Source organism: Rhinatrema bivittatum, chromosome 8 (genome assembly GCF_901001135.1).
Source record: "Rhinatrema bivittatum chromosome 8, aRhiBiv1.1, whole genome shotgun sequence".
NCBI classification, from domain to species: Eukaryota; Metazoa; Chordata; class Amphibia; order Gymnophiona; family Rhinatrematidae; genus Rhinatrema; species Rhinatrema bivittatum.
Window position 1 is genome coordinate 273,750,871 of NC_042622.1, and position 22,800 is coordinate 273,773,670.

The 22,800-nt window shown below is 47.3% G+C and overlaps 1 protein-coding gene across 1 annotated transcript in view; it reads right to left on the reverse strand.

Annotated features, from left to right (window-relative positions):
• The window catches only part of MYO1F (myosin IF), a 185,156-nt gene that overhangs the window by 78,729 nt on the left and 83,627 nt on the right, over positions 1-22,800 (reverse strand). The window contains 9 exon segments of the mRNA XM_029610930.1: positions 439-606; positions 1,859-1,945; positions 3,664-3,750; positions 5,513-5,593; positions 6,497-6,640; positions 6,642-6,694; positions 10,368-10,500; positions 11,349-11,483; positions 11,652-11,783. Coding sequence (XP_029466790.1) covers positions 439-606; positions 1,859-1,945; positions 3,664-3,750; positions 5,513-5,593; positions 6,497-6,640; positions 6,642-6,694; positions 10,368-10,500; positions 11,349-11,483; positions 11,652-11,783 — 1,020 coding nt within the window.

Genomic DNA, 22,800 nt, shown 5'->3' on the forward strand with positions numbered 1-22,800 from the left:
CATTGGGCTTCTAGCACAATGGGAACTACTTCTCTTGGGCTACAGAACTATGAGCCTTCATTTACAATTACCTTGGGATTTTCCCCCCATTTTATATCCCCTCCCAATTCACTTAGTCCAGTCATTAAAGCAACAGCCCTTCAGGCAGGGGCTATGCACCAGGGCTCCCTCCAGAACCTTGAAATCATAGACCCTGAATCTGGCCACTAGGTGTCGCTGTTGCACGATGACTGGAACTCCCTTCTCACCACTGGCTGTGAAGGCTGCCTGTGCAGTGTCCCCAGTCACAGCCAACCTGAGAAGTGGAAGGCCTGACCCAGGAATTGAACTGAGGTCAGTGTGCTTCTCTGCCACTGAGTCATCAGGCCGGCCCTCGACGTGCCCGTGTTAACCAAAGGTAGGCCCGATGTAAAAGGCCTTGCATTGCGTTCAGTGTACCTTGCCTGCATAGTGGTGAATGACAAAGCCAGAATTCCAGCTATTGAAGTGCTCATGGGTCCCAACGGCAGCCTGAAGTTTCTGGAGGAGGGTCTGGTCAGCTCCCTCACCCGTGGCGTGCATTGTTGCACAAACATCATCAAGGACACTCATGATTCCTGGAGGGTTCTGGGCAGAAAGAGAGAAGAATGTTCTTAAAAACCAAAAGTGATGGACAACCTTTGCTGCTGAATCTCAGTACTGTGGAATCTTTTAAAAGTGTATATGGCAAATATCAGCAGATGCACTGTATCAATTTGCAAGTTTGCTTCTTTTTTCTGTAAACTGTGAGGCCATGGACTAACATGTGGACATTTCCACCAGTAGGTATGGAAAGGGGATTATAGTTAGCAGTGAGTGATTGATATGGTCCATCCTTCCAGAGTTGGTTCCTTTTCTCAGAACCCGTAGAGGTGGCTTTACGAGACACGAGGAAGTCGATATCCAGTGAGGAGTAGAGAGGCAGCAAAGCTATTGGCCTGCTCTCCTAGTGGGATTTTTCTAGTGAGAAAGCCACTTGTCATTCTCATCACCTTTCTCATTCAGACAGAGGGAGTCTGTTTTGGGAATTTGGGGAAATCCCCTTGTCTTTTTACCAAGGGAGGAAAGCTTGCCCCTCTTCACCCTACGTTTGGTGATCCAGGAGCTGCTCTGCAGCAGTGTGCTGTGCCTATTTTTGTGGAGAGGTTCGAGACTCCTCTGTGAGTGCACTCCATGAAGGAGAAAAAAGGGGAGCATTTACTGAAGGACCTGCAGCATCTACAGGTACCCGGGACAGCAGAGCCTCAAATTATTCTCGGAGGATCGTAGACGCAAGAGATTCCAGATGGGACCCCCGTATTGTTGTTGGTAGACTGAACTGTAATGTGTGGAGGATCCCAAAAGCCTGAGTTGGATTCTTTTGTTTTCTGCCATTTTATTATTATTATTTAGTACACTTTTTGGTTTTTGGAAAAACATATTTTTGTGAGGAGTTTTTGTTTCCTGCGTGTGATCCCTTGGGTCTTGGAAGAATCCTTCTCTTGGTTTTCAGCCAGGTTTTTCCAATACACTGCAGTGCTAGAAGGTGACCTCTTGGTTGGTTTCAGGGAGTGCCCTGGAGAAGAGGGTTAATGTTTCTTACAACTGATTCAGCTCCTTGGCATTTACATGGAATCCCTGCGAGGAGCCTATATTACCCCATAAAAACATGTTTCTCCAACCTGCTCATGAAAACAGCTGACAGAGATCCCATCACCAGCCTAGGTAACATTTTTCCTGTGCTTGACCATCTCACAATCAGAAAAGTTCTTCCTTATGTCCAAGCTAAATGACCCCCAATCTAGATAAAGAGCAGTTGACAAGGTCTACTCTCTTGGAGCAGGGAGCATGCCAGTCTCACCAGTTTGTTCTCTATCAGATCACAGACAACTTTGTTATTGAAATACTGGATCGGGGTCCACTGGATACCCTCTTGCACATACTCTTCCTAGAAGGAAAACAAGAGAAATGATAAGTAACGTCAAGACCTGATGAGTGGCCGTAACATGATCAAGAGGTAGCAAAGTCAAGGGACATACTACTACTAATTAAGAATTTATGTAACATTTACACATGTTACAGCTGCAGCACAGAGAGCGATGCCATGTCAGAGTCAGCACTAGCGTGCACACATCAGTATCAAGGATTATCCTGAGAGCCACAGTGTTATTGTGGGATTAAAACTCCACTATTCCCCAAATGAACCTGAAAAATACTAAGATCCTGAGGTGGATTATTTATTCCTGACTTTAGGGAGGTGCCTGAGGTCCTGTAATGGATTCTTAATCTCTGCAGTTAGGGAGGTGTCTCAGATAAAGATTATTAATCTCTAAAGTTAGGAAATAGATTATTAATCTCTGCAGTTAGGGAAATGTCTCAGATAAAGAATATTAATCTCTGAAGTTAGGGAGGTACTTCAGGCCCTCAAATGAATTATTACTCTCTGCAGTTAAGAAAGTGCCTGAGGCCCTCAGGTGGATTATTAATCCTCTGGTTAAGGAGGTGTTTGAGGCCTTGGGTTTTTAATCCCTGAATATAGGGAGGTGCCTGAGGCCCTAGACAGATTTCTTTTTCTCAGGAGACTTTGCATTCAATACCGTCATGGTATCAGGTGCCGATGTGCCTTCATCCATTGTGCGTTATCAGTCACTAGTTCCATTACTCATAAGACTTTGCATTGTAATGTTTTCCACTCATTTAATACCATATTTACTCAGCTTCAGGTCAGGAATGTCACTGCCCATAAGAGCTTGCATTATGACCTACGATGCCTTGAACTCAATAACCGCATTTGCATTCTGTCAACAGTATGCCTAGTACTGAATAATCTCATCCCTCAGTATTACAGTTACCCATAATGCTCCGTTATATTACCCATGATGCATCTACCCAACTGTCATTGTCTGCATTATAATCACCTGTAGGCATAGATGCAAAGGTTCTTTTTAAAATGTGAGGGTCTTGCCCTCCTTGTTTGATTCCTCTATTTGGGAATTTCTAGTCGTTGTTGTAAAATCATATTCCGGCATCCTGAGTGTGTGGGACAAGTCTCATGTTTTGTAACTAGGAGATCAGTTCAGGTCTAGGTGGTGAAATATTGAGAACTCTCAGGTGAATTTTCAAAGGAGATACACATGTAAATGTGACATTCTAGCAGAGCAATTTTCAAAACCCATTTTACGCGGGTAAAACCTATTGACAATTCGATGGCATATATTGTATGCCATTGAACCGGCATGATGCTCCGACGAATGTCGGTATATAAAAATCAACAAATAATAATAATAATAATAATATTGTAGCAATTTTCAAAAGCCCATTTAAATAGGTAACGTGCATTTAAATACGTAAAACCCAGTTTTAAGCATGTAAATGCTTTTGAAAATCAGGCCCCGAGGGATCAGGCTTGCACCAAAGAGAGCACTGAGGCACAACCAGACCTTTCTCACAGGGCGACCACCAATAGGGCACCCCCTGTTGCAAAGGGACCCATGAGGATCGGGCAGAAATTGGGCTCCCCTCCTCTCAGGCCGTCAGCCAGAGCATCGGTGCCCCCACTGAAATGAAAAGAGCTGGCACTAGTGACCCACGCTGGGCCACCATGAGAAGTTGCCACGGCCTTGTCACATTACCCAGAAAGCTTCACATCGAATATTCGGATGGTACCTGCTCGGCTTTCAGGGTCAGCTCGATGAAAATCTGCTGCAGCTTCTCATTCACAAAGTTGATGCAAAATTGTTCGAAGCCATTTTTCTAATGCAAAGAAAAAATATTGTAAAACAAATTCAGTATCCCATCATATATTTATTTTAAAGTCTCAGCACAGACGGTAACTTTAAAAGAGCCGCGTGTGCGCGTACGCCTGCTCGCGCCCATGCACGGGGTGATTTTATAACATGCACGCGTACATGTTATAAAATTGGCTGGACGTGCGTAAATGCGCGCGCCATTTTATATGTATGCGTGCATGCACCGCTTCTACTGCGTAAGTGGAAGGGATTTTAATATACACGTGTGCCGATGCAATTACCAGTTAAACCAGTTTGTTCCTCCCACTTTGCCCAGTTACAGGATAGGACTTCCTAACTCCTCTAGCTAATTAGCCTCTCTTATACCTTACCTGCCTCAACCCTTAAAACCCCTCTGACTAGCCTAGTTTTTTTTGTTTTATAACTTACACACCATCTGTAGCAGAAGTAAAGCTACACAGTAGGGGACCCCAGCGCGCGCTGGTTTCCATTTAAATTCCCGGAACGCCCATGCCCTGCCCAGACCACGCCTCCAACCCGCCTCTTTTTGGACTTTTTCTTTTGTGCGTGTACCGGGAGATACGCGCGTCCACGGAGACTTCTTAAAATAACTAATATCTCCCCACTGTTGGTAGGGATTACTGTACAAATTACCATAAATTTCTACTCCCCACCCTTCACACATGAATTTTTTATTTTTTTTAAAGTTATTTTTATCTTATGTATTTTTTTTATATATTTTGTATATTATAACAAAAAATATTGAAAGTAGGGAGAGGATGGTTTCAGACAGTAACTGCAATCTGCTATAATAAGCCTTGTATGCAGTATAATTAGTAATTTTGTAATCATGAACCAACCTTCCTCCTACCAATGTTTTATTTTTAAATTCAATGTTATATAAGATCAAAATATTTAAAAGTCATTATAATGAATCTTTTCGTGAGTTTTTGACTGAAGTCTTTAAAGTCCATCAAACGCTATTACATATATTTTCTAGTTGTATATTAACGCATTGTTGGATTTACCCTTCAAAATGAAACTGCGATGTTAAAATGTTCCACCGCTCATGATTTAGACCACTTTTCGGTTTCATCAATTTTTTTCTTCTTTATCCCTCCAAACAGCCAGTATTTCTAAATATTCACAATCAATCCGAATGCTTTTTTAAGTGTCCACGATCAGTACAAATGTTTTCCCTTACAACCTTTAACGCCGGTGCTGGTTTTAAATCAACCCCCTCAACTTCAATTACTTCCCGGCGTATCGGTGTATTGAAAGTATTCACTTTCAGTACAATAAATTTCTCATTGTGAACTTATAAATAGACGCCGCTTATAACTTTAAATGGCTCAGAATTAATTCAATGACTGATCGGCTGTGTCGGACTATCCGTTACCGGATCCACTATGAGAGGCAGAGCAGATATTAGGCTCTGTCCCCAGCCGTCACAGCTCTGCACCACCCACTAAGTCACACCATCAGGGGCGGACTGCTGAAGCCAACCCAATAATTTTATTAAGTAATCTTGGCTTGTGGGAAAGCAGGGAAAAATGCTGTCCTCGGCTTACTAATTTGCACAGGCAGATTGTGGAGCTGGGAATGGGGGCAAGAGCTGGCAGTGAAGCCTAAAAGGGTTTGTGATGCTGAAGCTCAGGTTCTCGCAGTGTGACATGTGAAGTAGGACATCTGAGACCTGCTTGACATGTTCTTAACCTATGCAACTTGGTCATATACGCTTAACTTCCAAGGAGAGAAGTGGGTACCTGAAAGATCTCAAATCCATAGATATCCAGCACCCCGATACTGTACTCCTCATGGGGCTTCTGCATGGCCCTGTTAATGGACTGAGAGAGAGAGAGAAGAGCAGGCAGGACATCAAAACAGACATTTGTGGATTGCAGATTTACGGTTAGTGCAATTTTGACACTATACAGGTGATTTGGTTCTGCCACCTACCTTGCCCAGTTTAATTTTAAAGCACATTCCTGCTACACTGCTATCCCATCGCTCGCAAAGAAATTTCGCATAGTACCAAATTCAAATATAGATACATAAAATATATAATCCCCAGAAAAGAAAAGCACATTGAGGTCCATGTTTAGCAGCCTGGGGAGTGGGCAAGCTATCCGGGTTAAGATGCCTGCGTAACTTTACTCGTATATCCAGTGGCATGCAGCTGGGTATGCATTGCACTGAATAACAGGGATAAAGTCCAGCCTAGGCAGACATAGTGATCTGGATAACTTTAAGACTTCTGGCTGACCAGGGCTGGCATTAGGCATAGGCACAAAGCTAGGGGTCACCAAATTGTGAAAGCAGCAAACACTGGGACTCTCTGCTGTTCTCTGAAACCCCCCGTGCCCCCTGGTCCTGGTCCTCTGTCTGTGTGGGCCAGGATCAGTTAGCTCTGCCCTGCACTGCTCCTGGAAACACCTCCAATTATTTGGGGAAGTTTTATTAGGCAAAAAAACGTATCCAGACAAAGCAGCCACAGCTGATGTGGTGGGGAAATGTAGACTCCCTGCTTTATCCGGCTAAGTCCTGAATTTCGCCAGGCAAACCATTCCTCACATTTATGCCTGTGTAGGATTCATTTCAACGGGGGTCATTTATGCAGATATTTAATACGTTTTCTTATTCCAAGGTTAGTATAGTATCATGGACCGGCAAGGAGCATTCCTAGCGAGCCGTCTTATGAACCCCGTCACCGACACCTCCCTGTCAGACTCTTCAAGGCGTTCACTCACTTCCACCAGGAAGTCGAAGACCCGGGTGTAGAGGCCCTTGGAGAGGGCATCACGGGTATAGGAGGCCTGCTCCACATTCAGAGTGACCGTGATGGACTCGGAGCGGCCGCCCCACTTGCTGTCCATCTTCCGGCTGGTCAGCTTGTTGTTTTAAACGGTCCTTGTCGATTCCCAGTAAGTAGGCAGGAAAAGCCAGCACTGCAGGGGAAGCAAGACACAGGACACGCCGGTCACTTCTCCGGCCCTCTCCCCAGCGCACGGCAAGTCACAGCACAGTGACCGGCGCCATCCCAGGCCAGGTCACATCACGCATCACGCTAGGTCACACCACCCCCACACTGTGCCAGGTGTCATGTCAGACTATGCCCGGTCACACTCCACACCTCCACACAATGACCGGCGCATCCCATGCCAGGTCACATCACGCACCACGCTAGGTCACACCCCCCCACACCGTGCCAGGTGTCATGTCGCACTATGCCCGGTCACACTCCACACCTCCACACAATGACCGGCGCATCCCATGCCAGGTCACATCACACACCACCCTAGGTCACCCCACCCCACACCGTGCCAGGTGTCATGTCAGACTATGCCCGGTCACACTCCACACCTCCACACAATGACCGGCGCATCCCAGGCCAGGTCACATCACACACCACGCTAGGTCACACCCCCCCACACCGTGCCAGGTGTCATGTCAGACTATGCCCGGTCACACTCCACACCTCCACACAATGACCGGCGCATCCCATGCCAGGTCACATCACGCACCACCCTAGGTCACCCCACCCCCACACCGTGCCAGGTGTCATGTCGCACTATGCCCGGTCACACTCCACACCTCCACACAATGACCGGCGCATCCCAGGCCAGGTCACATCACACACCACCCTAGGTCACCCCCCCCCCCACACCGTGCCAGGTGTCATGTCGCACTATGCCCGGTCACACTCCACACCTCCACACAATGACCGGCGCATCCCATGCCAGGTCACATCACGCACCACACTAGGTCACCCCACCCCCACACCGTGCCAGGTGTCATGTCGCACTATGCCCGGTCACACTCCACACCCTCCACACAATGACCGGCGCATCCCAGGCCAGGTCACATCACACACCACCCTAGGTCACACCCCCCCCACACCGTGCCAGGTGTCATGTCAGACTATGCCCGGTCACACTCCACACCTCCACACAATGACCGGCGCATCCCAGGCCAGGTCACATCACACACCACGCTAGGTCACCCCACCCCACACCGTGCCAGGTGTCATGTCAGACTATGCCCGGTCACACTCCACACCTCCACACAATGACCGGCGCATCCCAGGCCAGGTCACATCACACACCACGCTAGGTCACACCCCCCCACACCGTGCCAGGTGTCATGTCAGACTATGCCCGGTCACACTCCACACCTCCACACAATGACCGGCGCATCCCATGCCAGGTCACATCACGCACCACACTAGGTCACCCCACCCCCACACCGTGCCAGGTGTCATGTCGCACTATGCCCGGTCACACTCCACACCTCCACACAATGACCGGCGCATCCCAGGCCAGGTCACATCACACACCACCCTAGGTCACCCCACCCCCACACCGTGCCAGGTGTCATGTCGCACTATGCCCGGTCACACTCCACACCTCCACACAATGACCGGCGCATCCCATGCCAGGTCACATCACGCACCACACTAGGTCACCCCACCCCCACACCGTGCTAGGTGTCATGTCGCACTATGCCCGGTCACACTCCACACCTCCACACAATGACCGGCGCATCCCAGGCCAGGTCACATCACACACCACCCCTAGGTCACACCCCCCCCCACACCGTGCCAGGTGTCATGTCAGACTATGCCCGGTCACACTCCACACCTCCACACAATGACCGGCGCATCCCAGGCCAGGTCACATCACACACCACGCTAGGTCACCCCACCCCACACCGTGCCAGGTGTCATGTCAGACTATGCCCGGTCACACTCCACACCTCCACACAATGACCGGCGCATCCCAGGCCAGGTCACATCACACACCACGCTAGGTCACACCCCCCCACACCGTGCCAGGTGTCATGTCAGACTATGCCCGGTCACACTCCACACCTCCACACAATGACCGGCGCATCCCAGGCCAGGTCACATCACACACCACGCTAGGTCACCCCACCCCACACCGTGCCAGGTGTCATGTCGCACTATGCCCGGTCACACTCCACACCTCCACACAATGACCGGCGCATCCCAGGCCAGGTCACATCACACACCACGCTAGGTCACCCCACCCCACACCGTGCCAGGTGTCATGTCAGACTATGCCCGGTCACACTCCACACCTCCACACAATGACCGGCGCATCCCAGGCCAGGTCACATCACACACCACGCTAGGTCACACCCCCCCACACCGTGCCAGGTGTCATGTCAGACTATGCCCGGTCACACTCCACACCTCCACACAATGACCGGCGCATCCCATGCCAGGTCACATCACGCACCACACTAGGTCACCCCACCCCCACACCGTGCCAGGTGTCATGTCGCACTATGCCCGGTCACACTCCACACCTCCACACAATGACCGGCGCATCCCAGGCCAGGTCACATCACACACCACCCTAGGTCACCCCACCCCCCACACCGTGCCAGGTGTCATGTCGCACTATGCCCGGTCACACTCCACACCTCCACACAATGACCGGCGCATCCCATGCCAGGTCACATCACGCACCACACTAGGTCACCCCACCCCCACACCGTGCCAGGTGTCATGTCGCACTATGCCCGGTCACACTCCACACCTCCACACAATGACCGGCGCATCCCAGGCCAGGTCACATCACACACCACCCTAGGTCACACCCCCCCACACCGTGCCAGGTGTCATGTCAGACTATGCCCGGTCACACTCCACACCTCCACACAATGACCGGCGCATCCCAGGCCAGGTCACATCACACACCACGCTAGGTCACCCCCACCCCACACCGTGCCAGGTGTCATGTCAGACTATGCCCGGTCACACTCCACACCTCCACACAATGACCGGCGCATCCCAGGCCAGGTCACATCACACACCACGCTAGGTCACACCCCCCCACACCGTGCCAGGTGTCATGTCAGACTATGCCCGGTCACACTCCACACCTCCACACAATGACCGGCGCATCCCAGGCCAGGTCACATCACACACCACGCTAGGTCACCCCACCCCACACCGTGCCAGGTGTCATGTCGCACTATGCCCGGTCACACTCCACACCTCCACACAATGACCGGCGCATCCCAGGCCAGGTCACATCACACACCACGCTAGGTCACACCCCCCCACACCGTGCCAGGTGTCATGTCAGACTATGCCCGGTCACACTCCACACCTCCACACAATGACCGGCGCATCCCATGCCAGGTCACATCACGCACCACACTAGGTCACCCCACCCCACACCGTGCCAGGTGTCATGTCGCACTATGCCCGGTCACACTCCACACCTCCACACAATGACCGGCGCATCCCAGGCCAGGTCACATCACACACCACGCTAGGTCACCCCCCCCCCACACCGTGCCAGGTGTCATGTCAGACTATCCCCGGTCACTGCACACCTTGCCACGTTACACCATGCCAGGCCATTCCACAGCCCCACTCTCTTTAAAGAGACGTACTCTATAAACCTAATCGTTATTCTTGTCACATGCAGCGGCGACTCAGTAAAACAATGAGTGCGGTGGCTGGGCAGAAGAGCTGAGTATTCCTTTTGTGCACGGCAGCTGAAAGGCTGGATGTTCCCATTGCACGGTAACTAGGACTCAGCCGAGGGGCCGAGTGCTCCTGCTAGGTCTCGTCAGCATACTCACGGTCGTAGTTCTCCACCTGGGCGTAGTTGCCTTGCTCCCGGAAGGAGATGTTGCCCAGGTGGAGTATGCCAGCGGTGATCTGGAGCACCAGCTGCTGGTCCGGCCCGGCGATGCCGATGATCTGCATTGCGTTCTGCGGCAGGAAAAGTGGACACGGTGAGAAGGGGGCCCAGGCGTTATTAGAATGAAAAGGGGGGTGAGGCGGGGGCCCAGGGCTTTGGTTATTAAAACATCACATCTCACCAGAGAATTGCACATCCCTGCAAGGGGAGATATTTTGTTTTTCAAGACAATCATCTCAGTTAGGATGGGTGCAAATTATGACACTGGGAGATTGCATGTGCCATGTTCCCGGTCACACCAGATGAATTACTACTTGGATACCGGAGGTACATCGTATGGTCAGTGACCTGGCGGGTTCTTCCTGCTCCTTTGGGCTTCCAAAGGTTCAATCGGAACCAGGGCCGGGAATCTTCATTCACAACTACCTAGGAATTTTTTCCCCTTTTTTAAATATTTCTTCCCAACTTACATTGAATCTATTCCTCAGCCAAGGGCCATTCACTGGAAAACCCTGCAATCAGTGGTCCATGTACATATATATATACACACACAAACACACACGCTGAAGACATAGATAAAACACCAAAGGGATAGATGACAGAGAAATCTATAGACAGATAAATTCAGTCGATAGGAAATTACATTTTTCCTTGAAGTCTGTTCAGGTGAATGAATTCAATGGGGTGAGGGCTGGCAATTAGCAGACCCCAGTTCAGATCCCACTTCTGCCATGGCCACTCACTCTGTCCCTGGGCCAGGTCACCTGATCTCCCCACTGCCTCAAGGTACCCAACTAGACTGGTAAGCTCTTCATCATCGGCACTCATTGCATCCAGTGCAGAATCTGTTATGCAAAACCTTGCTTTAGAGAGAAAGGCCAAGCTGTCTCCATAAGACGGTACAGAGGGGGCTCCTCACCATGGTTTCGTGGAAGTCGCTCCTGTCATCCGTCCCATCCACCTTGTAGGTTTCCGACTGGTTCAGGTAGTAGTAATAGTCAGGGGTCATGATGCCCAGGTTCTGCCGCTGCTCCTGGGAGGCTCCTTCAATCAGCTGAGGACAGGGAAGAGAAGGATAGGGACCGGATGTTGACAACATTTCTATGACAGCACTCTGCTGCTTTTTGCTCCGGAGACACCGTTACTGTCCCTGCTGCAACAGGCGTCAGATGGTCCTTTTCTCATCTGCGCTCTCCACTCTCCCATGAATCGTGGGGCTCACCTGATAGTAGATGTGGAAGTTGCGCTCGTTTTCATTCTGGCTGACCACCCGCGACTTCTCCAGCAGGAAGTTGGAGATCTTGCCCCCGTCTGGCTCTCCGCCTCGGCTGAACTGGATTTCAAAGTACTTCCCCTGGGGATGCAAGAAAGAGCCATGATACTCTGAGAGACGTTGTCCTTATGTCACCCGTGGGGATCAGAAAAAGGAGATAATTAGCCACATCTCCCAAAAATGTGCCCAGTGATGCAGTTATACAAATACAGGGTTGCATAATACATATAGTTATCTAGCGATACCGTTACACAGTGACAGTGACAGATGCATAATTACATGACCAGCTACACAGTAAAGCAAGGACACAATAGTGACACAGGTACATAGTTATAGCCAGAGGCGTACCTAGAGTATTCAGCACCTGGGGTTGATATGTTTTTGGCACTCCCCCCCAATATATAATTTTAAAATTTCCTAAACATCGATAAAATATTTCAAAGCAGCAGACACATCAAATAACACCCAATAATTAAAACTAATAAGGATTTTAAAAGTCTCCTGCTCTCCATATTTGTCATCCTAAGATTGTTTAGAGTGGGGGCATGTATACACACACACAATATGCTCCCTCTTTCTCATACACACACATACATGCTTGGTGAGAGACAGAGGGTGCGCCTGTGTGTGTGAGAGAGACACACACACTTTCTCTGTACCTCTCTCATACACACACTTCCTCTGTGTTTCTCTCACACACACACATGCTTCCTCTATGTCTCTCAAACACACTAACACACACACAAACACACAGACACACGCACTTCCTCTATCTCTCTCTCACATGCACACATGCAGACAAAAACTGAACTGGAAACCACAAGCCAGATTCTGTATGCAGTGCAACAATGGAAAAGCAGAAAATCAGTATTCCTCAAAACAATGCAATCAAGAATATAAATCAATCAGAATAGTAAAACCATACTAAAAATATATTTCAAAACAACTGATGAATAGAATAATATTCAATAATTAGAAGCTCCTGTACAAATTTAAAACTTTTAAAAAATATTTTATCAATGTTTAGAAAACAGCAGACATCAAATAATACTCAATAATTAAAACTAATAAGGATTTTAAAAATCCCCCACTCTCCATACCTGTCACCCTGAGATTGTTGTGAACTGGGGGTACACACACACACACAGACACAAATAAAATATGCTCCCTCTGTCTCTCACATACTTACACGTTTGGTGAGAGACAGTTTATATTTAAATTTATTTGAATTTTTGAATCACCTAACACAAAAGGCCTAGGCAATGAACAGCATTACATACATAATCAAAAAGTAAAAAATAAGACAAACAATAAATGAACTTAAAAAATAAAAAACTAAAACAGAAAAAACCCTAATTACAGCAGACAAGCTAAAAAGGTAAGAATAAAAACAGCCAATTTAAAATGATTTGAAACACTAATAAAATGCAATTAAATCAAGAAAATAAGTTAACTAAAAATAAGCCAATTTAAAAAGAAAGGTCTTGATTTATTTTCTAAAACTCTTGAGTGAATCAATCTGGCTAAGCTCTATAGGGAGTTAGTTCCAGAAAGTTGGCCCAGCAACTGAAAAAGCACTCTCGCGAGTAATATGAAGTTGTGCAATACGCGATGACGGGATATCCAGAAGCCCTCTCTGGGATGAATGCAAAGTTCTGGTTGGTTGATAAAATTTTAAAATCGCATTAGTCCAGACACATGAGTGATAATTCAGAAGCTTAAAGATCAACATTCCCGTTTTGTACTGAATCCTCTCCTTAACAGGTAACCAATGGAGCTCGACTAAAGTTGGAGTAATATGTTCACACCTTCTCAGGCCTGAAATTAGTCTGGCCGCTGAATTTAAGAGCAGCTTTAAAGAGCGAAGAGAGGAGGATGGGATCCCGAGATAAAGAATGTTACAATAGTCGAGGCTGGGGAAAATAGAAGCCTGTAAAGCCATACAAAAATCAGGAGGCTGCAGGAGTTTTTTTTAAGACCAGAAAGAACTCAGAGTCTGCAAAATCCTTGCGAAATGACATTTTTAATTTGGTGACGAAAAGATAATGTGCTATGAAGATTAACACCTAAGCTTTTAGTTTAAATTTTTATGGCAAAGACGGAATTATACAGTGGAGGGGTCATGAGGGCTATGAATTGCAATGAATTCTGTTTCTTTGCCATATTGAGAGCAAATTTATTAAAGTTGAGCCATTTTTTAATAGTTAAAAAACAGATGTTGAGTAGTTCTTGTGTTTCCTGCCATGTGGGCCGAATTCGCAGCACAAACTGTATATCATCTGCATAAAGTCTGTAGCAATTTGTGAGAGTAGCCAGAATTTTGCAGATGGGGCAAGATAGATATCAAACAAAGTGGCTAAAAGAGTGGAGCCTTGTGGCACCCCAGTTTTAACTGGAGAAGAATTTGAGAGGGAATTCTGAAATTTTACTGAATGAAAGCGATCAGAGAGATAGGTAGAAAACCAGTTGAGTACATTACCTGAAATACCACATTCCTGAAGTCGGTAAAGTAATATGTTGTGATCTAAGGTGTCGAAAGCAGCCAAAATATCGAGGGTAATCAAAATAAATTGCTGACCATTATCAAGGCCTTGTCTGAGGAAATCTGTGAGAAATAGCAATAGAATTTCTGTGCTAAGTGAACGTCTAAATCCGTATTGGTGGGGATCTAAGACCTCATGCTTCTCAAGGGGATCTGTAAGCTGAGTTAAAACAGAGGATTCAAGAAGCTTGGTGAGGTGAGGTAAAGAAGAGATCAGATCAGACGTTAATTATTAAGATCTGTGGGAGGGCGCACAATGGCTCTCTTGAGGGGTGATAAGACATCACCTTCGGCTAAAGATAAATTAATTATGGTAATTTGACAAACCAAGGGGCTAACAAATTTCTGGAAGATTTAAAGAGAGAAGATGAGCACTGGAAGAGTTGACAGATGGTGTCATTCAAATTGGCTAAACAATTCTCAACCTCAAGAGTGGAAACAACTTCAAATTTATCCCAAGAAGATGGAAAGGTAAGGGAAGGTTCAGAGTACCAATTAGGAACCAATGAAAAGGACAAACAGATGTTTTGGATTTTCAATTGAAAGAAGGTGGAAAAAGATTGCGCGTTGGGTGCATTAGTCATGACCTTCAAAGTTGCATTGGAGTTCGTGAGACGCTTAGCGATCTAAAATAACTTTGGGTTATAGCCAACCTCACGAATTTGCTTTGAAAAAATGTTCTTTCATGGCCAAATTGATACAGTTTTGAAAATCAAGAAGCAGCTTTCTAAACGTTTGGGCATGAGCCAAAGTTTGAGATTTTCTCCAGATTCGTTCGCCATTTCTAAGAGAGCTCCTAGCAGATTTCACAGCAGGGAAATATAGCCAAGGTGGCGGCTTGTGTTTCTGTAGCATAGGGATCTTTAAAGGGGCCAAATTGTCAAGGACTGAGGTAACTGAGGCAATAACATGGGAAAGTGCAGCTGAGAAATTATCAAAACATGAATCTGAAAGTAGATATGAGATGGAATTGTGAAACAATGGTGTATCAACAATGGGTCCTCTGCACAGGGACTGGACACAGGGTGTATTATGGGAAAATGCACAGATGGAAACAGGATAATCAAATTTAATGAGGAAATGATCAGACCATGGAACTGGAGAAATAGCTGAGGTATGGAACGTATCAGAGACATAGGATTTGTTAACAAAGATTAAGTCAAGAGTGTGCCCTAGTTCGTGTGTAGGGGAATGGATAATTTGTGACCAACCAAGTGAATCCATAATATCCAGAAATAAAGAGCATTGTGGAGATAATGGAGAGGCATCACCATGCAAATTGAAATCTCCCAAGATGACCATCTTGTTTAAATCAAATTTAGTCAGTAGAAGCTGCTCAAAAAAAGGTGAAAGATCTGCAGAAAGCACTAAACAAACACAGCAGTGTTGTAAAGATAAAGTGAGCATTTCTAGGGAGGTAATTCCATTTAAAAATTCAAACTTAACAGGGCAGCTATTTCTTTGAATAATCAGTAGGCCTCCACCACGCCATTTAAGATGGGGTTGAGAGATTGCACAATAACCCATGGGGCAAATTTGACTGATGACAAGATGGTCGCACTCGAGAAGCCAAGATTCAGTGAAACAACAGACATCTAATTGTTCTTTAACAATGAAATCACGGAGCAGATGTGACTTATGTTTTTTTACTGACTGAGCAAACAAATTGAAATAGAACGAATATCTAAGCTGACAACTGAATTAAGTGAGGTATCTAAAGTATCAGCTGGTTCAGAAAGTGGGACAGAAATCAAACAACAGGGTTGGGTAGTAGAATTTCTGAACTTTCGTGAAGATAAATCACAATATCTACCTTGACAGGTAATAGAGGGAATGTGAGAGTACACAGAACATGGAACAGAAGTATCAGAATATTCAGCGGCACTCATTGTGCATGAAGGAGCTCTTTTATCACGCTTCTTCATGTGCGGAACGGAGCGTGTGCACCACCGGCGTCAATTGCCATTTCTTGACCACCCCGCATTGGTGACATCATCGGGGGCAGGGCCAGAGGCGGATGGTAGAGAGAGGGCCAACAAGACCCGGGCAAGCAGAGAGAAGGCAGCAAACGCACTTCCAGTAGGGCCAAAGGTGGGAAAGTGGTCTGATGACCCGGAGAGCAGTGCAAAATCATCCAGAAGCAGTTCTGCACCAGCATCGATTGCTGGTTCTTGATCTCCCCCGTTGGTGACATCATCGGGGGCAGGGCCAGAGGCCAATGGTAGAGAGAGGGCCGGTAAGACCCGGGCAGGCAGAGAGAAGGCAGCAAACGCACTTCCAGTAGGGCCAAAGGTGGGAAAGTGGCCCGATATACCGGGGAGAGGTGCAAAGTCATCCAGAAAGAGTGTGTGTGTGAGAGATGGAGGAAATGTGTGTGAAAGAGACAGACACACACTTTTCTTCCATTTCTCTCTCATAGATACATGCTTCCTCTGTATCTCTCACACATGTCTTGTCTCACCCAGGCACACACACACACTTGCTTCCTCTCATATATATACACACAGGCAGACACATTCTCACTCTTATATACACTCACTGTCTCATGCACACACAGAAATCCTCTCATACACACACACCCCTCATACCCATTCACATCCACATAGGCTGACACACAGACACACACACACATAGGATCTCACACAGACACACACAAACAAGCTCTCACTCATTCACAAAAGCTCACACACATCATGGTCTCCTGTTGTCTTCAGGCCGTGGTAGGATGAGCTCCACCACGGCCCGAGGGCCTCCTGCTATCTTCAGGCCATACATCCCATAGCTCTTCTTACTTGGGTGGGGGAGGGAACAGAAGCTGTCCACGGGTGCCTGTGGTTGTACGGTAGCAGGAGAGGCCGCAGGCCACTGGCAGAGCCTAACCAGCCAGCGGCCTCTCTTAAGACCGTACGGCTCACTGATGTTCCTGCTTGGGGGGGGGAGGGAGGTTGGGCTGCTAGATAAATGAGGGATAAAAGGGTTGGTCAGGGAGGACAAGGAAATAGTAGAAAAACAAAATGAATTCTTTGCCTCTGTTTATACTGAGGAGGATGTCCAGGTCATACCCACACTGGAAAGATTTTTTGATGGTGATAGCTCTGAGCAGCTAGATGGAATCACTGTGAAACTGCACCACATAATTCAGAATAACAAATCATCGGGACCGGATGGTATTCACCCCCCCCCCCCCCCCCCCCCCGAGTTCTGAAGGAACTAAAAAATGAAATTGCAGACCTGTCTCTGATTATTTGCAACTCATCATTTAAAACATTTGTGGTACCTGAAGACTGGAGGGTGGCCAACGTGATTCCAATTTTTAAAAAGAGCTCAAGGAAAGCTTGAGGAAACTACAGACCGGTGAGCCCGATGTCTCTGTTGGGCAAAATGTTTGACGCTGTTCTTAAAAACAAAAATTGAGCGCATAAATTGACATGGTTTAATGGAGGAGAGTCAACAAGGTTTTTGCAAAAGTACCGTAAGTCTTGCCTTACCAATTTACTAGATTTTTTTAAGGCGTAAACAAACATGCGGGTAAAGGTGAATCAGTTTATAGTGTATTTGGATTTTTGGAAGGCATTTCACAAAGTGCCTCGTAACAGACTCTTCAGAAGATTGGGAGGTCATGGGATTGGAGGCAGTGTCCTAATATGGACTGGTGACCGGATAAAAGACAGGAAGCAGAGGCTGGGACTCAATGGTCTGTTTTCCGGAAGATGAAAGATCATTAGTGGAGTGTCCCAGGGGAGGTCTGTATGGGGGCCTGTGCTATTTAGCATATTCATAAATGATTTGGAGAAAGAAATTCTGAGTGAGGTGACCACATTTTCAGATGACACAAAATAGTTTTGAGTCGCTTAAACAGCAGCAAATTGTGAAGAACTGCAGAAGGACCTTGTGAGATTAGGAGACCGGGGCTTTTAAATGCCAGATGCAATTTAATGTGGACAAGTGGAAAGTAATGCACAGAGGGAAAAATAATCCCAGCACCAGGTAAACGATGCTGAATTCTGTGTTAGACGTCACCCACCTAGCACAATAACTTGAAATCATCTGCCCCATGTGCGGTGGCGGTCAAAAGGCATTGGAAAGGAATAAAGAACACAACTGAAAATATCATAATGCCTTTGTACAGATCCATGGTGCGACCATACTTCGAGTACTGTATGCAGCTCTGGTCACCCCATCTCAAAATCGACATAGAAGAGCAAGAAAAATGATAAAGGGGATGGAAAAGCTTCCTTATGGAGAAAGGACTCATTAGCTTGGATAAAGGATGACAGAGGGGATAGGATTGAGCTTTATAAAATCCTGAGTGGGGTTGAACAGTTAAATAGGGAACGGTTTTATACCCTTTCGAAGAACACTAGGCCCAGGAGACACAAATCGCAGGAATTGTTCTTTCACTCAGCACTCAGTCAAGCTCTGGAATCTGCTGCCAGAGGATGTGGTGAAAGCAGCTAAAATAATGGGGTTCCAAAGAGGATTAGACAAGTTCCTTCAGGAAGAGCCCATTAACCAGGTAGATTTGGGAAAGCCTGCACTTATCCCAAAAATTGCTCAACTGTTGGGGATGTGAGAGGTACTTGGGAGCCAGGCTGCCCACTGTCGGGAACAGAAGGCTGAGCTCGATGGATCGTGGACTGACCCAGCGCGGCACATCTTATGTTCTTTTGTTCGTTCTTAGCAACGAGATGAGAAACGGAGAAAATCCTAGAACCAGCTCCTCTCAGGGTCTCAGAAAAGCCAAATAACCAGTTATAGGCGGAATGGAACTGCTTTAAATAAATAAATGAATGTTAACCTTCAGTGTCTGGCGACCTAGATTTCACTTGGCAGTGAACCAGGCTCTGTGGAAATATCTTCCTCCGAAAGAGCTTCAGTCTCCTGCCCTTGTCCTGCTCTCCCGCACCCCACCAGCTGCCAACCCTGCACTGGGGCCGATGCAATACTCAGCCGAGCGCACTGTATAACCCGCAGCCGGTCGCGGGATAAATAGGCACTAATCCACCTCCTAATGCAATAGTGGGATTAGCGCCTATTTAACCACGTCCAATAAATTCAGCGGCCGTTTTCATTACTGGCAAACAGGCAGGTTATGAAAGCCGAGGCCGGGTTTACCAGCGTCGGTCTTCATAACCGGCAGCCGCGACCCCCTAATTTCCATGTTCCATGGCGTCCCCCTTGCGGGCACAGTGTGTGCGTTAAAAAAAGCGGGCGCTGAAAAGTCAGCGCTCGCTTTTGATCGCAGATAATTGCATCGGTCCCATTGTTAGGTGTAAAGGACTCCCAGCAGTAGCAGAGCAAATCCTCTTTAGCAACAAATCCCCATTCATTATAAACAAGTTTGGCAGGCAGAAGGAAAGGTGAAAAATAGAGGATAAATTCAGGTTATTTAGCTCCTTAAACAAAGTCATTCAAGTGCATGGAGTATGGAAAAGCAAATTCACCCACATATACAATTGACCAGCCTTCTTGTAAGAACTCGTGGGATTATCAATGAAGTACGCACTCCTTTCTTGGAAGAATTTGTGGGATTATCAATGAAGTACGCACTCCTTTCTTGTAAGAGCTTGTGGGATTATCAATGAAGTACGCACTCCTTTCTTGTAAGAGCTTGTGGGATTATCAATGAAGTACGCACTCCTTTCTTGGAAGAACTTGTGGGATTATCAGTGAAGTACGTACTCCTTTCTTGTAAGAGCTTGTGGGATTATCAATGAAGTATGCACTCCTTTCTTGGAAGAATTTGTGGGATTATCAATGAAGTACGCACTCCTTTCTTGGAAGAACTTGTGGGATTATCAGTGAAGTACGCACTCCTTTCTTGGAAGAACTTGTGGGATTATCAATGAAGTACGCACTCCTTTCTTGGAAGAATTTGTGGGATTATCAGTGAAGTACGCACTCCTTTCTTGGAAGAATTTGTGGGATTATCAATGAAGTACGCACTCCTTTCTTGGAAGAATTTGTGGGATTATCAATGAAGTACGCACTCCTTTCTTGGAAGAATTTGTGGGATTATCAATGAAGTATGCACTCCTTTCTTGGAAGAATTTGTGGGATTATCAGTGAAGTATGCACTCCTTTCTTGGAAGAACTTGTGGGATTATCAGTGAAGTATGCACTCCTTTCTTGGAAGAATTTGTGGGATTATCAATGAAGTACGCACTCCTTTCTTGGAAGAATTTGTGGGATTATCAATGAAGTACGCACTCCTTTCTTGGAAGAATTTGTGGGATTATCAATGAAGTACGCACTCCTTTCTTGGAAGAATTTGTGGGATTATCAGTGAAGTATGCACTCCTTTCTTGGAAGAATTTGTGGGATTATCAGTGAAGTATGCACTCCTTTCTTGGAAGAATTTGTGGGATTATCAATGAAGTACGCACTCCTTTCTTGGAAGAATTTGTGGGATTATCAGTGAAGTATGCACTCCTTTCTTGGAAGAACTTGTGGGATTATCAGTGAAGTATGCACTCCTTTCTTGGAAGAATTTGTGGGATTATCAATGAAGTACGCACTCCTTTCTTGGAAGAATTTGTGGGATTATCAGTGAAGTATGCACTCCTTTCTTGGAAGAATTTGTGGGATTATCAGTGAAGTATGCACTCCTTTCTTGGAAGAATTTGTGGGATTATCAATGAAGTACGCACTCCTTTCTTGGAAGAATTTGTGGGATTATCAGTGAAGTATGTACTCCTTTCCTGGACCAGTGCCTATTCCTGTTAGCTTCGGACTCTTCAGTACCTTGCCACATTGCAGAATAACTAATTCCACATGAACAGGGGGGATGCTGAGGGAGTTCTAGCTGTGACTAAGGGGCCAGGAGCCTGCTGTTCAGGACCTTGGGCGTTCATGGCCCCGCCGCAATGACCCTAAATATTACAGAGCTTGGCCATTTCCTCCCGCAGCCCACAGCACTAGAGACGTCCCTGGCGGTTCCCACCAGGTACTAGCCCGACCTGAAGCTGCTTAAGCCTCCAGGTTCTGCCGGAGCTGTGCTGCTTGCTTACTGTAGCTAAAAGCGGAAAAGGAAACGAGAAAGCGAGCCCCTGCTTCCTTTTTTTTGTGGGAATGGTGGAGTGTGTCCTCCCTGAAAAGCAGAAGCGAGCGTGAGCTTCCTCCTGCTTTGCAGGTCTGCTGGGTGACGTGCATGTTTTACAAGAAAAGTATCTGCTGCTGGGTTACAATCAGCAAAAGCCACATGGTAACGTGGCAGAGACCCTGCTTTCCCATCACGTTTTGCTTCTGAAACTGGAGACAATTTGACGTGGCCGTAGGTGCAAGGAGCGTCACGGAGTGGAGGGCAGTAGAAGGAGGGAGGAAGAGAGATAAGACAAAGATGGAGTAAGGTCTGTGCAGGGAAAGAAACCTGGGGCCAGTGAATAGAGCAGAAAGTTCATACCTGCTGACGGCTGCTAGGTTACTGGCTTAGAAGTTCCCCCAAATAGAAAGGTTTTGCCCTATGGCACAGGCAGACCCTGCAAAATGATCACAAGGTATCTGGCCTGCACGTGCCTTGCTTTAAATCGACATCCAGATGTGGAAAATGCTAATGGGGTAGGAGGTCTGACTGTGGGGTGAAAGGGATGGATGCGATAGAGGGCGGCAGGTCAGCATCGCCCTCACCTCCAGCCGAGGACCCTGGACAGCCAGAGGTCACATTTCTCAGACGTTCGAACTACGACAAAAAGTGCACCACGGCAAGGAGGGGGCAGGACAGCCCCATGCCAGGAGCTTCAATGCAGGGATGAAGGGTTGACGCAAGGACAAGGAGCTCCAAGTTTGCATCCATGAAAGGGAGAGGTCTAGCGGGTGTGGAGGGGGAGGGGAAGGTGATTTCCTTTAAATCTTTCATGAGCAAGGGTTTTAACTTGAGCATACAGGATGGAAGCACAGCTAATCCCTCCTTCCTCCATGCATGAATAAAATCGCAGAGCCAATGTCATAAGGCTGCGCTGAACCTACCTGGGCTTCTACTCCTGTTTTAGCCTGGGGTTGTTTTTTTGGCACCATGTGATGGCAGTTTTAGTGCCAAAAGCCCACGTTAAAGCCGCAGTTAAAACCCGCTGCAAGATTAGCGGGTCTGCATGCCTTGCAAGGAGCTGCAAGTCCTGGTCAGAGGCAGGAGGTGAACTTCCCGCAGTAGAGAGCCAGGGCTGGGCTGGTCAGGCCAGCCAGGGGAGTCCTCTCTCCCGAGCAGGCTGAACCTCCTCCCTCTCGCCTGAAAATAATATTAGTGGGGAAGTAGAGGCAGACGGGAGCTTCGCCAGTACCAGCCCACGTTCCCCGCAGGTTGAGCCCTTGGGTGCTGGGTCCGCCTGGTCTCTGTGTGGCTGGTCCCGGGAGAGTGGCCAGAAGGTAGCCATGTTGGGTCTTGGGCCCGGGATGGGTGAAGCTGGAGGCAATCAGGCAAAGAAGAGGTCAGGTCCAGTCCGAGATCAAAGGCAGACAGCAGCAGCCGGTGGTGAGGTCCGGTCAGTATAAATGGTCCGGTCAATATAAACGGTGATTTGATGCTGGGCTCCTTCTAGCCATGGTCGCCATTCCTCAAAGGCA